Source organism: Nannospalax galili, unplaced genomic scaffold, assembly GCF_000622305.1.
Source record: "Nannospalax galili isolate Female #2095 unplaced genomic scaffold, S.galili_v1.0 scaffold109, whole genome shotgun sequence".
Lineage (NCBI taxonomy): Eukaryota > Metazoa > Chordata > Mammalia > Rodentia > Spalacidae > Nannospalax > Nannospalax galili.
Genome location: NW_008360315.1, coordinates 3,710,883 through 3,724,449, shown reverse-complemented (window position 1 = coordinate 3,724,449; position 13,567 = coordinate 3,710,883). Strand labels below are relative to the sequence as shown.

General features: G+C 35.7%; 1 protein-coding gene across 3 annotated transcripts in view; it reads right to left on the bottom strand.

Moving 5' to 3' along the window:
- The window catches only part of Spock3 (SPARC (osteonectin), cwcv and kazal like domains proteoglycan 3), a 442,261-nt gene that overhangs the window by 193,109 nt on the left and 235,585 nt on the right, over window positions 1-13,567 (bottom strand). For all 3 annotated transcript variants that reach the window (XM_008824947.3, XM_008824946.1, XM_008824949.1), the window contains one exon: window positions 5,321-5,429. In XM_008824947.3, the coding sequence (XP_008823169.1) occupies window positions 5,321-5,429 (109 nt within the window). The remainder of the gene's footprint in view (window positions 1-5,320; window positions 5,430-13,567) is intronic.

Below are 13,567 nucleotides of genomic sequence, written 5' to 3'. Positions count from 1 at the left end.
ATTTAAAAGAAATTTAAGGAAAATAAAACCTCAGCTGAAAATTAGGAAAAGAACAATGATTCAGAGTGAGATATAAGTGCATGAGAATCTGTATTTCTGAAATATTCATCTATAATACTCAGCTGGAGGAAGAAAGACTTACCAGATTTTTTAAAAAATTAATGTGTTTCAAGATTGTTTATTGTCCAGGAATATTACTGCATCTCAGACAACATTGACTCACAGGATATTTGGCTATATTTTTTTTCCAAAATGTCAAATTATATAAAATAAAATTCTTTAGAAGCTGGAAAAATGACTGAGTGGTTAAGAACATTGATTGTTCTTGAAGAAGATCGGGGTTCGAATCCCAGAACCCACAGGGCAGCTAACAACTGTCCATAACTCCAGTTCCAGGTGATCTGACAGCCTCTTCTGTCCTCCACGGGCATTGCACGACACAGTTGCACACACCAACATGCAGGCAATACACTCATACACATAAAATAAAAATAAAAAAAATATTTTTTAAAAATTTCTTTAAGGAGAACTTTAGATAGGCTAACTAGATTCCAGTGGATGAATATTCACTGGAGGACATATGGGGAAACTAAGTTGACTTGATGAATCTTAACATAAATGACAGAATCCAAGAAATCCAGTGGGAGGTGGATGGGGAGGGGGGCAATGGAGAAGGGGATATAAAGAGAGTTAAGATGTTGTGTATGGAATACATACATTTCAATTAAAGTACACAAAAAAATAGTAACAGAAATTTGGTATTTAATATTTTAAACGTTATGATTGAAATAAGGCGAATTCATTGTTCATAATAATCAATTCAACTGATTGCAGGAAATCATGGCATTTAACATGAAAATATTAAATTTTCCAGCATGCTAAGAAAGATAACTGATTACCTGGAGAGAAAAGAATAAGAATTACTCATTGCATGAAGAGATTATCCAAAAGAAGAAAAATGTAAAACACTAATTATGTTCATTTTAATATCTGTCTATCAAAAACTGACTGCTTTATGAATAATATAACCCCCAAAATAGTGAGATTAAATTATGCACATTTGTTTATTTGTTTGCAGCTTGAAGCTCCAACATTTCTTTTCCATTGTTGGGAGCTATCATTAAATCTTATAATGTCCTCGCCTTTAAAATAGATGCTAGAATTCCACATACATTAGTAGTATACCTGAAATCCTTTAATTCTCAGCCCTTTTCACTATTATTCACTATGGTGCAGTATGAGATTAGGGCTGGCATCAACCACCAGAACTATCTAGCCCATCTTCCACTTTTAAAGACACATACAAACCCATAGATACCTGTCAAAATGAAAAGAAATGACTCTATACAAAAGCATAAGAGTCAAAGTTCAAAATTCAAAATACTATGCAGCAATTATTGCTAATTTTGCAATCGAACTTGTGCAAACATATGTTGCTTCTTATAGAGACACTGGTGGACTTCTTGGACAGTGTTTAGCAGTAGCTATTAAAATAAAAATATTTTCCACTTAACTTCATAGTTACAGTGCCTGAGTTTTAAAAAAAAATAAACACTGACAAGTTTGAAAATAAGCACATTGAAGAGAGCTGCATGTAGTCCTGTAAGAAGATCTTGAATACTAATATCTACAAAGCAGATACTTCTCATTAATTAAAATATGTAATTAATTAAACTAAGTTAATTAAATCACAATGATGTGCATATTATCCATGTTTGCAGATAGCTATGATTGTGTGTGTGTGTGTATGTGTGTGTGTGTGTGTGTGTGTGTGTGTGTGTGTGTGTGTGCTGTAGAAAGTCTCTGTAAATGTAGAGAATGGAACTCACTGGTCTAGCAAGAGAGGAATTTCTATCATATGGTGCTGTCAGCTTGTCCACAGGCTGTTTCCATGAGAGTTAAAATTTTTTAAATAAGTAAACCTTAGAAATTGATCACTTATATCACTTTTTAAGAAAAAATTCTCATCCTTTTATGTTTTGTCACAAGAAAACAAATTTTGTTCCATTTTCTTCAAAGCTATAACAGGATATCCACTTGCAAAAGAATGAACATAGATTCACATTTCTCACACAATGCAAATGTCAATACAAAATAGATCCAAACAATTTCCTGAGTAGTTCATAATTTCATTTTTCTTAACTGCTGAGTCCAGTTCTAGTATGTATATATGGAACGTGCTCATTATCCTTTCTCCTGTTGATGGACATCTAGGCAGCTTCTGTTTACTTTCTGTTGTGAATAGTCAATAAACATGTATGTGTAAGTGACTTTGTCATAGGAGTGGTATACCTGGGTCTCATGGTTATTCTGTAATTAGTGTTATTTTATACGATAACCACTTTCAGAAGTTTTACAAAGCTTTACATGTGTTACATATGAAACAAGTAAAAAATACATATGAAATAATTTCTCAGAGGACATTTTCAATGTACTAATAATCCAAAGAGACTATATCTTATGTATCAACCAAGCTATTTTCAAATAGTTACGATTATGTTTATTTCATTTCAACAAGCATTTCACTACTTGACTATAACCTTAAACTTGTAACTAATTTTTCCTATCTGAAATATTTCCACTTTGTAATGATCTAAATGAAAAAAATATCTCTAATCATGCAGTTAACATCTATATGAAAAAAAAAAAAAAACTGGTCCTCTGTTAAATTCGGTCATTTTAACATATAAAAACCCAAGATGAATCATTACAATTGAATGGTTTTAATATTTGTGTTCATTTGGTATCTATTTGATTTTACTTTTTACCTTTAAAAAATAGACAGGATTTCATTATGTAGCCCTGGCTCTCTGCAACATACCGTGTAATCAAGTTGCCCTTAAACTCACAGAGATCCATCTGCCTTTGTCTCCCAAGTACTGGATCTAAAGAAGTGCACCACCATGCCAGGCATTGACATCTATTTTTGACAAGTGTCCTTGTAGATAAGTTTTGTCATTTTCATTAATGTTTTCAATGGTTTCTTTTGAGGCCAAAGGCTTTTATTCATTGATTTTGCATCCTTTGTTGCAATATAAGCAGGAATTAGCATGGCTATCTTTGTCCTATAAGGAGTTCAACTGTTTCTCTGTCTTATTGTGTCAACCCTTTATCTTTTAATATTGGTAGTATTGGTGCCACAAAGACTGATGTAGAGATAGTGTTAATTATGTGCTTTTACTCAGGCATCAAGGGAACATGAAACACTGATTCTCATAATGCACAAAACAAAGCAGTATTACTTCTGAAGGTCTGCAGAACTGAGACTCAACACTACTAAGATAAAAAGTTGTTAATAGATAAAGTCTAAGAAAATAAAGTCATTTTATTAAACCACCTAAATATTTGGTGAGTTTGCATACTGGGAATATCGTTATAATTAAAAGTCTTCTCTATAGCTCAGGAAATTCTCTGGTTTAACTAGATAATGATAACAGAAAATTTACAAGAAAGCAATAATGTTGTTCTTCTTTGAGGCCAGATCATCAAAAAAAATTCACTTGAGTTACAGTTACTTACACCATGATATATCTGAATAATTTACTCTGTGATGGTAGCTGTGGTCAAAGCTAGAGCTAAGCATATGACCCACCTAATCATAATAAGTCTCATTTTAGAAGCATTGTATTTTTCTCTTTTTATAGCATCAAGGAAGAATAAAATATATTATATCACCTTCTTACAAGTCCAAGTTAAAGGCTTACAATTTTTTAACAAATGGTCATGGACACCTTCCGTTTTGTATTTATATCCTCCTTGTTTTGAGTAAACTGTGCATTTGTTCATGAAACCAATTGATTCATTTTTTTAGATGTTTTTACTGACTTGGGACTTCATTCAATGTAGTCTAACCATATTCAGACCCCCTCTGCCCTCTGTACCCCCACATTATTATTCCCCCGACCGCATGTCTTCTGTTATTAGTCATCTGTTTTGGTTTTTTTGTTGTTTTTTTTTAGACCAGACTGGCCTTGATTTCACAGAGATTTGACTGCCTCTGACTCCCAAGTGCTGGAATTAAAGGCATGTGCTACCACACCCAACTTCAAATTATTTTAAATTATATGTGGAGTGCCTCCTATATACCACCTAAACTCACTTTTGGAAATTATGCATGAAACATACAGAAATAATACAACTAGACTGACCTCTTCTTCAAAATTCCCTGGGCCTTGGAGGGAGTGATAAGTGTGGGGTGATCATCCTCCCATTGTGGCAAAGCACTGAAATTTCGGGTCTCTGAATCATTTGTTTTCCACGGGCTTTTGGCCCATTTTAGTGGGATTCCACATATTATAAGGATTTGGTGCTAGGATCCACATATGAGGGAGAACATACATCTTTTGGTTTTCTGAGTCTGTGTTACTTCACTTAGTATAATAGTTTCTAGATCTATCCATTTACATGCAAATTATATTATTTCATCTTTCTTTACTGCTGAGTAGAACTCCACTGTGTAAATGTGCTTTTACCCTTCCAATTATCTGGAAAAACAAGTCTGTGTCTTGAAAATAATATTTATATGGGAGTCTATCAAACTCAAAATTTCAGTTATTTTCTGAGAATAGGCAAATGCCAAAATTTTCTTGGCAATTTTATTTAAAAACAGTACATGAATTAGTTTTGCTCTCACAAAAGAACAGCTCCTAAAAGAATTCCTTTAAATGTAAAAAAGAATAAATATTGACATTTTCTTTGGTCAGTTTCATTGTGAATATGGCAACTTCCAGTCCTTAAAGCTCAGCACCAAACACGGGCTATTTCTAAGTTATTGACTCTTCTGAAAACAGAGCCCACTCTAGAGGAACAACAGGATTCTGATCAAAGTATGTTTATCATCCTGTCTTTGTGTCTAGGGATGTTTGCCAGCTCAAGGCTCTAGCTGCAAAGGCACCACCAAGAACACTGCTTAAGGAAGATCTTATGAAACGTACTATTTGAAAACACCTCCTTTTTTTTGAACATTTAAATTTACCTACCCTCTATATGGAAAACTGAGAAGCCCGAATTCACTAACAAAAATAAGTACAGGGTAACCTAATTGCAATTAATCTTTGAATTAAAAAAAAGCATGATTATACAGATAAAGCATTTTAACCTAATCTTTATAAATCTGCTTTCTTTAATAATACAAACATAAATTCTATAATACCAAGGAATTCTGATTGGAAACAATGTTTGATCCATTTGAGTCACATTTGTACTAAACAAGCTTCTGGAACCATTTCAACAAATCTAAATCATCAAATATCAACCTGATACTGATAGATATTTGTGTTCTGTCAAGGGAGATCATTAGGGCTTAGTTTCACAGTGTTACCTGTGTGAGAGCCTCCGGTGGCTGATGCAGAGTGCAGTCTGAGAATCTTGAGTAATGCAGACCTTATGGCGACTGCATTTCATCTTTGAGCATGGGCCTTTAGCTGGATCTAGAGAGATATGTACAGAGATAATTAAATGAGTTTCTCTTAAACGGGAGCAACAAATCTCATCAAACATAATTAGATTCAGTTGAGTTCAGAATGTTTGTTTAGTTTTCAAGTATTTTTTTTTCTTTTTTAGTAGTTTCATGAGTATTAATAATATATTTTGGTCATATGCAGTCCCATTACCCTCACTGTCCTGTTTCGATTACCATTTAATCATAGAATTTTATTGCATTTAACTGTGATCCTTTCTGGAACATTCCTCTACTGAGAGATTAGTCTACTTCTACCCATTTAACTCAGATAGTGAATAGCAGTTGAGTTCAGCTTCACCTAATCTACTCAGCAGTTCAACTGCACAAAGCACTGTGTTTGGAAAATATGTAACTAAATCACGAAGTCAAAATTGAAACTGTACTTATTGATACTCTCAGAACAGAAAAGTGGGGAAGATATATGGTGTCTTAACTTCAGTGTCTTATGTTGGTGAGCAATTACAATTTATAGTTTTTTTTTCTTAGATAGAAGCTGGTTATTAGAGTCAAAGGATACAACAGAGCAGAGGTATTATTGGGCATTGGTGAATCTTTGGATATCAACGAAAAGTCTAGAACTAAACTCAGCAGTGGACTTGAGTGGATCATAGAAGAACTGAAATGCTGGGCCTTGGACAGGACTCCCTGATGACATTTAAGCTCTTTTGACCTCTACTTCTGTGTTTTCAACCTCTTGTAATCACTTTGGTTTGAACTTCCATATGTGAGATTGTGTGATATTAATGTTTCTCATATGGCTTATTTAATTTCATATAATGTCTTCCAATTCCATCCTTTTTCCTGAAAATGCATTAATTTCTTTCTTCTGTGTGGCTACTTAATACTCTATTTTTATATGTACATGCATACCTTTATCCATGCATTTATTGAAGAATCTCAGAAATTGTGAAGTTTTCTGATAAGTAGTTTTTCAGGAATCTCTTTGGTGTGCTGACTACATTTCTTCTGAACTCATCACTCATTTGCTCAGAAGTAGAAACAAACCATATAACAATTTTTTTTAGGGATGATTTAAACACTGCTTTCTATAAAATTTGTACTAATTTGTATTACAGGAAGAATTTTTCCACCTCTTCACCGGCATTTGTCGTTTTCAGTTTGATAATAAACGTTAGAAATGAAGTGTGGTGGTATTACATTGTAATATTTATTTCCAATTTTATAAATGTATTACGATTTTATACATTTCTTACAATAGTCCTTAATCTAATTTAGACTCCCTCCCCAATTCAAGCCCCCACCCCACGCACACCAGACCTCATGCATTCTGTCACACATGTTAGTTCCATCCTGTTCAAGTTTTTTACCCAGATGTCCTTTGGTGTAAGTTCTTCCCCTGGAGTCTACTCACCCTATCTAGAGATTTTAAGGAAGGTCTACCCTCCCTTACCCATCATTTGTATTTTTTGCATATTTAATCTTTGACATTTTATTCTAAAATAATTTATATTTTTAACATTCTTTAAAATTTTTATTGAATTTTGGTATATTTCACAAAACCATCTTTATACCTCCTTCCGCCTTTCCATTTGGCACCCTCCAATAGCCACCCCACTGGAGTTCTTACATTCTGTCATTTGTATTAAGGGCTATTATGTAAAGTTAGTGTCCCGAGATGTCCCTCAGTGCAAGTTCATCCACTGGGGTTTAGTCAGCCTACCTAGAGTCTCTCACTTCAAGAAGATCAGCTCTTTCTCACCCAGCAGTAATCAGCTGCCAATAACTCTTTGACTAAGGTTGGGGTCTGCTCTTCATTTCCACAGTTTTGTGCTGGCTTTTTTCTGTGTAAGTTTGCATGGGTCTTGTGCATGCTGACACCATTGCTGTAGGTTTGTATGAGAAGGGTCCCAGGTGCCTGGAGGACTGTTCCTGTATGGTCATGTACCTCCTCCTTGGCTCTCACAATCTTTCTGCCCCCACTTTGGCAATAGTCCCTGAGCACTGGGTTGGTGGACCTTAATATAGGAGTCCTATCCAAGGACCAACACTCTGCTGACTTTTATTCTCTGTGTTTTGGCCATTTGTGGCCTTTTGTGTTTCTGGCCTTCTGTTGTATGAGAGAGCCTCATTGATGAGAATTGAAAGATGCATTAGTGTATTCTTCATACCTTGTTTTATGTTTTGAGAGTCTTAAATGTAGAGGCTGCATAATAAATGTGCCACTTGAGCTTGGGCAATTCAGAGAGAATCTCTGTATGTGACCAGTGGTGTAACTCTGTAATGATCTCTGTCTGTTGATAAAGAAGCTACCTTGAAGAGTGGTGACTGGGACACTTGTCTGTAAATTTAAGGTTCATATTTTGAACATAGTAAGAAATTACATTTGTTTAGGGATATGAAAGCCTTGAGGTTTTCTCTAAGATCTATGTCCTCTCCAGATATGTGTATTCGGCTAGGTTTTGCAGGACCAGATATGAGTTCTCTCCCATTGAGTGGGCTTTAAGTTTAATTAAGTAGCTGTTGTTTACCGACAAGATAAAAGTACTACTACTGCACCAATGTCATTTACTGTGCTGGTCATTGATGTGTTTTTAGGCCTTGAAGCTAGGGTTGGATCATCAGCTGATGTTCTTCCTTCCTTGCTTGCTTAGTGCTCTCTATAGGTATGAGAGGTATTCTTCAGGGGAGGTGGCTTCCAGGTCAGTTCCAACTCCATTGCTCCAAATCCTGTGTCCAAAGTATGTCCTGTCTTCACCAATAAGGACTTACTGTCAAGTTCTAGGAGGCAATCAAGGACTGTGGCAATAGCCTGTATAATTTTAGGAATATCTTGGAGTATCCTGCCCAACAACTCAAAGGAAGGTTTCTCCTATCTGGCAATGTTTCTTGTTATGTAGTCTTAAGCTGTAATCAAGGACTCATGTACAGATAGTGTGTGTGAAAATTTTCAGTTTGTTTTTGGACTAATATAATTACCTCTTTTTTTATACTAGGTAGGCCCTCTTTCTCTCCCTGTTTGATTCTCCCTCCCTGGCTTTCTCATTTAAAATGTCCCATTGTGCCTATTTCTCCCTTGATAGTTTTTACATGCTATGAGCTCCATCTTCCCCTTTATTCCCACATTTCTTTGTATAGCCCTCCTCTTCCCCTTCAACTACCCCCCTTTCCCCCAAATTTCTCCTTTAGTAATGCCTATCTCTTACTATTCTTCTCCTTTGGGTGCCTTCTTTCCCCTTACCTCCCTGGTTTCCACCCACTTTCCTGGTTCTTGCAGTTACAGGAGGATATGAACTCACTTATAAGGACTTGCTGCTAGGACCCACTAATGAAGGAGAGCATGCATCTTTTGTTTTTCTGAGTCCGTGTTACTTCACTTAGTATAACAGTTTCTAGATTCATCCATTTACCTGCAAGTTTCATTATTTCATCTTTTCTTTACTGCTGAGTAAAACTCCATTGTGTAAATGTACCATATTTTCATTTTGTTTAAGAATTTCACACATGCATACAGTTTGATCAAATTCACACATTCCCAAGTCCTCCTCCTCCTCTATCATACTACTGAGATAGAGATTAAAATATTATTGTGCAGCATAAATGAGAAAAATATCAGTATCTGAAAAAATAATTTAATGGAAATGTTTACATTCCATCATACGTATGTAAAAAGAGCAAAAATGACTAGGAGGAATCAAATAGATACATAGGATCTACAAAAAGGAAAATGAAATTGCACAGATGTGAGTTTAACCATCTGTTTCTTTTAGGACTCACAATGTTGGCAGCTTATAAACTATGTAACACCACACATTGTAAACACAGATGCTTAAGATGTCATTCTTGAAATCACAGCAATAATGGAACAAAGTTCTTTGCCAAAGTCCATGGACTAAACACAATCAGTTCCTTAATAATACTTGACAATTTCATGACTTACCTCCATCAGCCCCTTTAATTCCCTCATTTTCATTTTATTGTCTCTTATCTCTTCTGTATCAAGTTTTATAGCTTTCCTGAAAACTTCCTGTAATCCTTCTAGAAATACTTCAGCTATTTCTTTCCTTCATTCTAATCTTGAACAATCATTCTTATTAATATGATCTAATGTGCAAACAAATAATTTTTTAATTTTGCTTCAGAAAACATAGTCTGCATATAGATTGCCATGAAACCTTTAAAGTTCACTGCATGTATGATATAGAATTTCCTCTACATTTTTTTCCCAGAATACTTGTTTTTCACTCCAGAAACCCCATCCTACTATCAAACTTGGTAGACTCAAAAGGATCCAGCTTGATTTTGCTAATGGCAGAATTGTCATCAAGGATGGAAGAAAGCTGAAACTGAATGTAAATGAAGGTCAATATGTTATTAAGAAAATTCCAATTACTGTGGGAAGTAAGCAAGGCAAAAATAATAGAGAAACACACTTTGATTATCTGAAACCAGGTCAAAAGAATAAAAATAAATTTTTACTGAATATTTACTATATCCATATAATATAATTTCATGATCCCATCCACTATCCACATCTCTCCTTATTGTCCCCTGCCCAATTTAATGTCCTCTAATGTAATATAATAAGGTCTGTACAGTACTACTGTATCCTCAAATGTCGTTCAGTGTGGGTCCCTCCACTGGAATCTGGTTCACCCAAAAGTGTCATCCTTGAAAGACTGTCTCTGCCCCTCCTAGCAGCCATCACAATATTGTTATTTTTTTGAGCTGAGAATGAAACCCTGATCCACACATATGGCAAACTACACTCTACCACCAAATACACTCCCACCCCTATGACAGTAATATATAATTGAGCGCTAAGTTCTCAATGCAGCAAACCTGTCATGGTTTACCCAGTGAGTACTCTTGGTCATAATTGAAGGATGAAAAACTGTGTCACGACTAAGGTGCAAAAGCAGGTATGACAATATGGAGAACTGTATAGACGTTACCAATGTAGGATGGAATGCCTGTACTGTACTGACTTCTCATGCTTCTCCAAACTAGAAAATTTATCAGACAGAACCTATAAACTATTCATTAAACATTATTTTTCCTATTTCATATAAATAATTACCATTTTAAATAAAATATTGTCGAAGGAAGCCTTTTGTTCCCTTTGTATGCTAATTGTTATGCATTGTACTCAGGACACATTTTATGTTCTGTGGTAAATTTGCTTTTTCACATTGGCATTGTTTGAGTCAAGGACTTAGTTTCTACATATTTGCCATGATAATAGAACATATTTCTGAATGCACTCTTATATCCTTGCAATGCACGCTGAACTTTTCCTTTTTGCTCTTTAATCACAGCAGTTCAATACCCCAAGAATCCTTGATTTTGTCATTCCCTTATTCAGAGATCCATACAGATTCACTTAAGCAACATTTTTATGCTTACTAGAATTTTCAAGGATGTTCTCAATCAGCAGATCCTCCTTTCAGGCTTTGCACATCTGCTTTCTTTATGCAACACACACTTTTCAATTTTCAATGACTCAAAGATTCAACAGAGATCATGGAAACAATACACTAAGTCGCCCCCGTTCATGTGTGACTCAGAGAACACTCAATGTGAATTAAAGAAGTCAGCCCTTTCTGTAATTCCCCTAAAGGCTCCAAACTGTGTGCCCACTGTGCTGGTTACATATTTTGTAATACAATGACACTACCCCATGAAAACATACACTAATCATCATTATCATTTTGAAAACTCTTCTTCTGCAATAAGATATATATGATTAGATTTTGTAAGCTAAAATGAGAAGAATTTAACATTTGGGAAGCATGTCTATATAAATGGCAACTTATAAGAGCTTGCTGATGTTGTTTCTGTCTAGTTCTCTCCCTCAGTGAATCGAGAAGACATGGATGTGAATAATTATGAGTACTGACTTTGGATATTGTATAATGGCTTTAATGCATGAGATCATGTAAACATATATTTAAAATAGCCACCTTACAGTTTTAGTGTATGAAGCTCTCTTAGGAACTAGCTTCAGTGGATAAAAGCACTTCCACAGAAATAGGATGATCTTAGTTTGAGTGGCCACCACCCATACAAAAAGCCAGGCAAGGCTGTGCTTGCCAGTAACCTCAGCATGGGAATGCAGATACAGGAAGATCTAGGAACTGAGAGCTTGCCATCTACGTTATCCAAAATGGTAAGTTTCAAGTTCAGTGAGAGACCCTTGAATTAATAAGAAAGATATAAATAAATGAAGATACCCAACATTCTCCTCTTCCCCCTGTAAGCATGTGCATAGGTATATACATCTGTGTTCTCAAGTAAGTGCATGCACCATACACACACAGACACCCACACAGACACACATGCACACTCTCATACAACTCAGAAAAGGTTATTTCTCTAAAAAAGAATTTCTTTTTAAAATATTCTGAGAGAGGAAAAAGAGAGAGAGGTTCCAATGGTTAATAGGATTAGGGTTAAGGCAAATTCAGTAGGCTGTGAAAATTGAGAAGCATTGAGAAATGATAAACTTTAGTAATTGTGATGTTTCTATTTCCTGAATGTTATTGTTATTCCTTTTGTGAGGATATTGTCCTGCCATATGAAATAGTCTCACATAGAAAATTATATTAGTATCCAGGCTTCTACTCAATACCCAACAGCACATTATTAGTTTCTTAGTTTGAAATTCTCACATTATGGAAATACTAGGAGATGAAATTCAACACTCGTTCAGAAGAATTTGGAAAGCAAAAAAGATGCCCCCAACTCACTTCTTGCCCCTACACATACTGAGTTGCATGACTAGTCCCTTCCATTTGCTACTCCAAACTCACATGTACACAAAATGGAAGATGTATTCCCCACAGAGAAATTGAGTGGGATAGCAAATGAAATATGTGTACCAAATCCAAGTTTTGATGCAGGTATCCTAGTAACTAATTCAAATCCAATACGCAATTTAGAGTGAAAACCTATTCTATATTTTAAAAGAATATTCTTTAACTTCTTTCCAAGGCCTGGCCAAGGTAAATCAAGTAACTAGTAAGGACAATTCATTTATTATAACCTCAGTAAATTCTAATGTATAGGAATATTTCACTATAAATGAAGAACACTATCAAAAACAGTTGTAGGAAATATGAATAAACTGTCTTCTAAGTGATATTTTATTACCAGATTTCACTCAATCTATGACAATTTTTTTTACCTTTCCTTCGTTTTGATGTATTTTTATGGGCTGTGCTGGACAGCTTTGGTGTCAACTTGACATACCTGGGTTGAGAAAGCCTCAATTGGGGAATTGCTTTCATTGGAATGGCCTGTGGCCATGTCCATTGGGCATTTTCTTGATTATTGAGTGATGTGGGAAGGCCAAGCCCACTGTGGATGGTGCCACCCCTGGGCAGATGAGCCTGTGTTGTATAAGAAAGCAGGCTGAACAGGGACCAGGAAAGCAAGCCAGTAAGCAGTGTTCCTCCACGGCCTGTGCTCCAGCTCCTGCCTCCAGGTTCCTACCCTGAGTTCCTACCTTGGGCTCCCTGATGAACTGTGACCTGGGAGATACAAGCTGAATAAACCCTTTCCTCCCCAACCGAGTGTTTGTCACAGCAGTGAAGAAAGAAACTAGGACATGGGGCTATTGGCTATTCTAACATTCCCCCCTCTGAAGAGGTAACCCTAAAATATTTTAAGGATTAGATACATGCTCCCAAATACTTTCTACATTTTGGGATTTTGGAACAGAATATGTTGTTAAGTTGTTCAAGGACATTTTGACTTTTAACTGAGAAACTGGCTGCTTTTCTTTGGAGTCTTTTTCCCCTAACTGCCCAGCCAATTCCTACCTCCTATTCTTATCACACCATCCTCTGAGGAGGTTACCCATATCACCAATAGGTCATTGGGACGCAGAACACTCTGGCTTCTTCAATGCTGAACAGGGATGCAGGGTGAGGCAGATGGAGTACCCCTTCAGTGGGTCTATCTAAAAGACTCCAAAATTGTATAACTCTTATCTCTAAGGGGAAAGGAAAGTCCTTGAATTGTGAATAGGAGATGTGAAGGAGAAGTAAATGCAAGAGTAATTAGCATTACTTTTGTAATTAGCATTGCAAGTTCTAGACAGGGAACTAGAAAAAGTCAGAACAGGGCAATTTTCAAATGTTCATA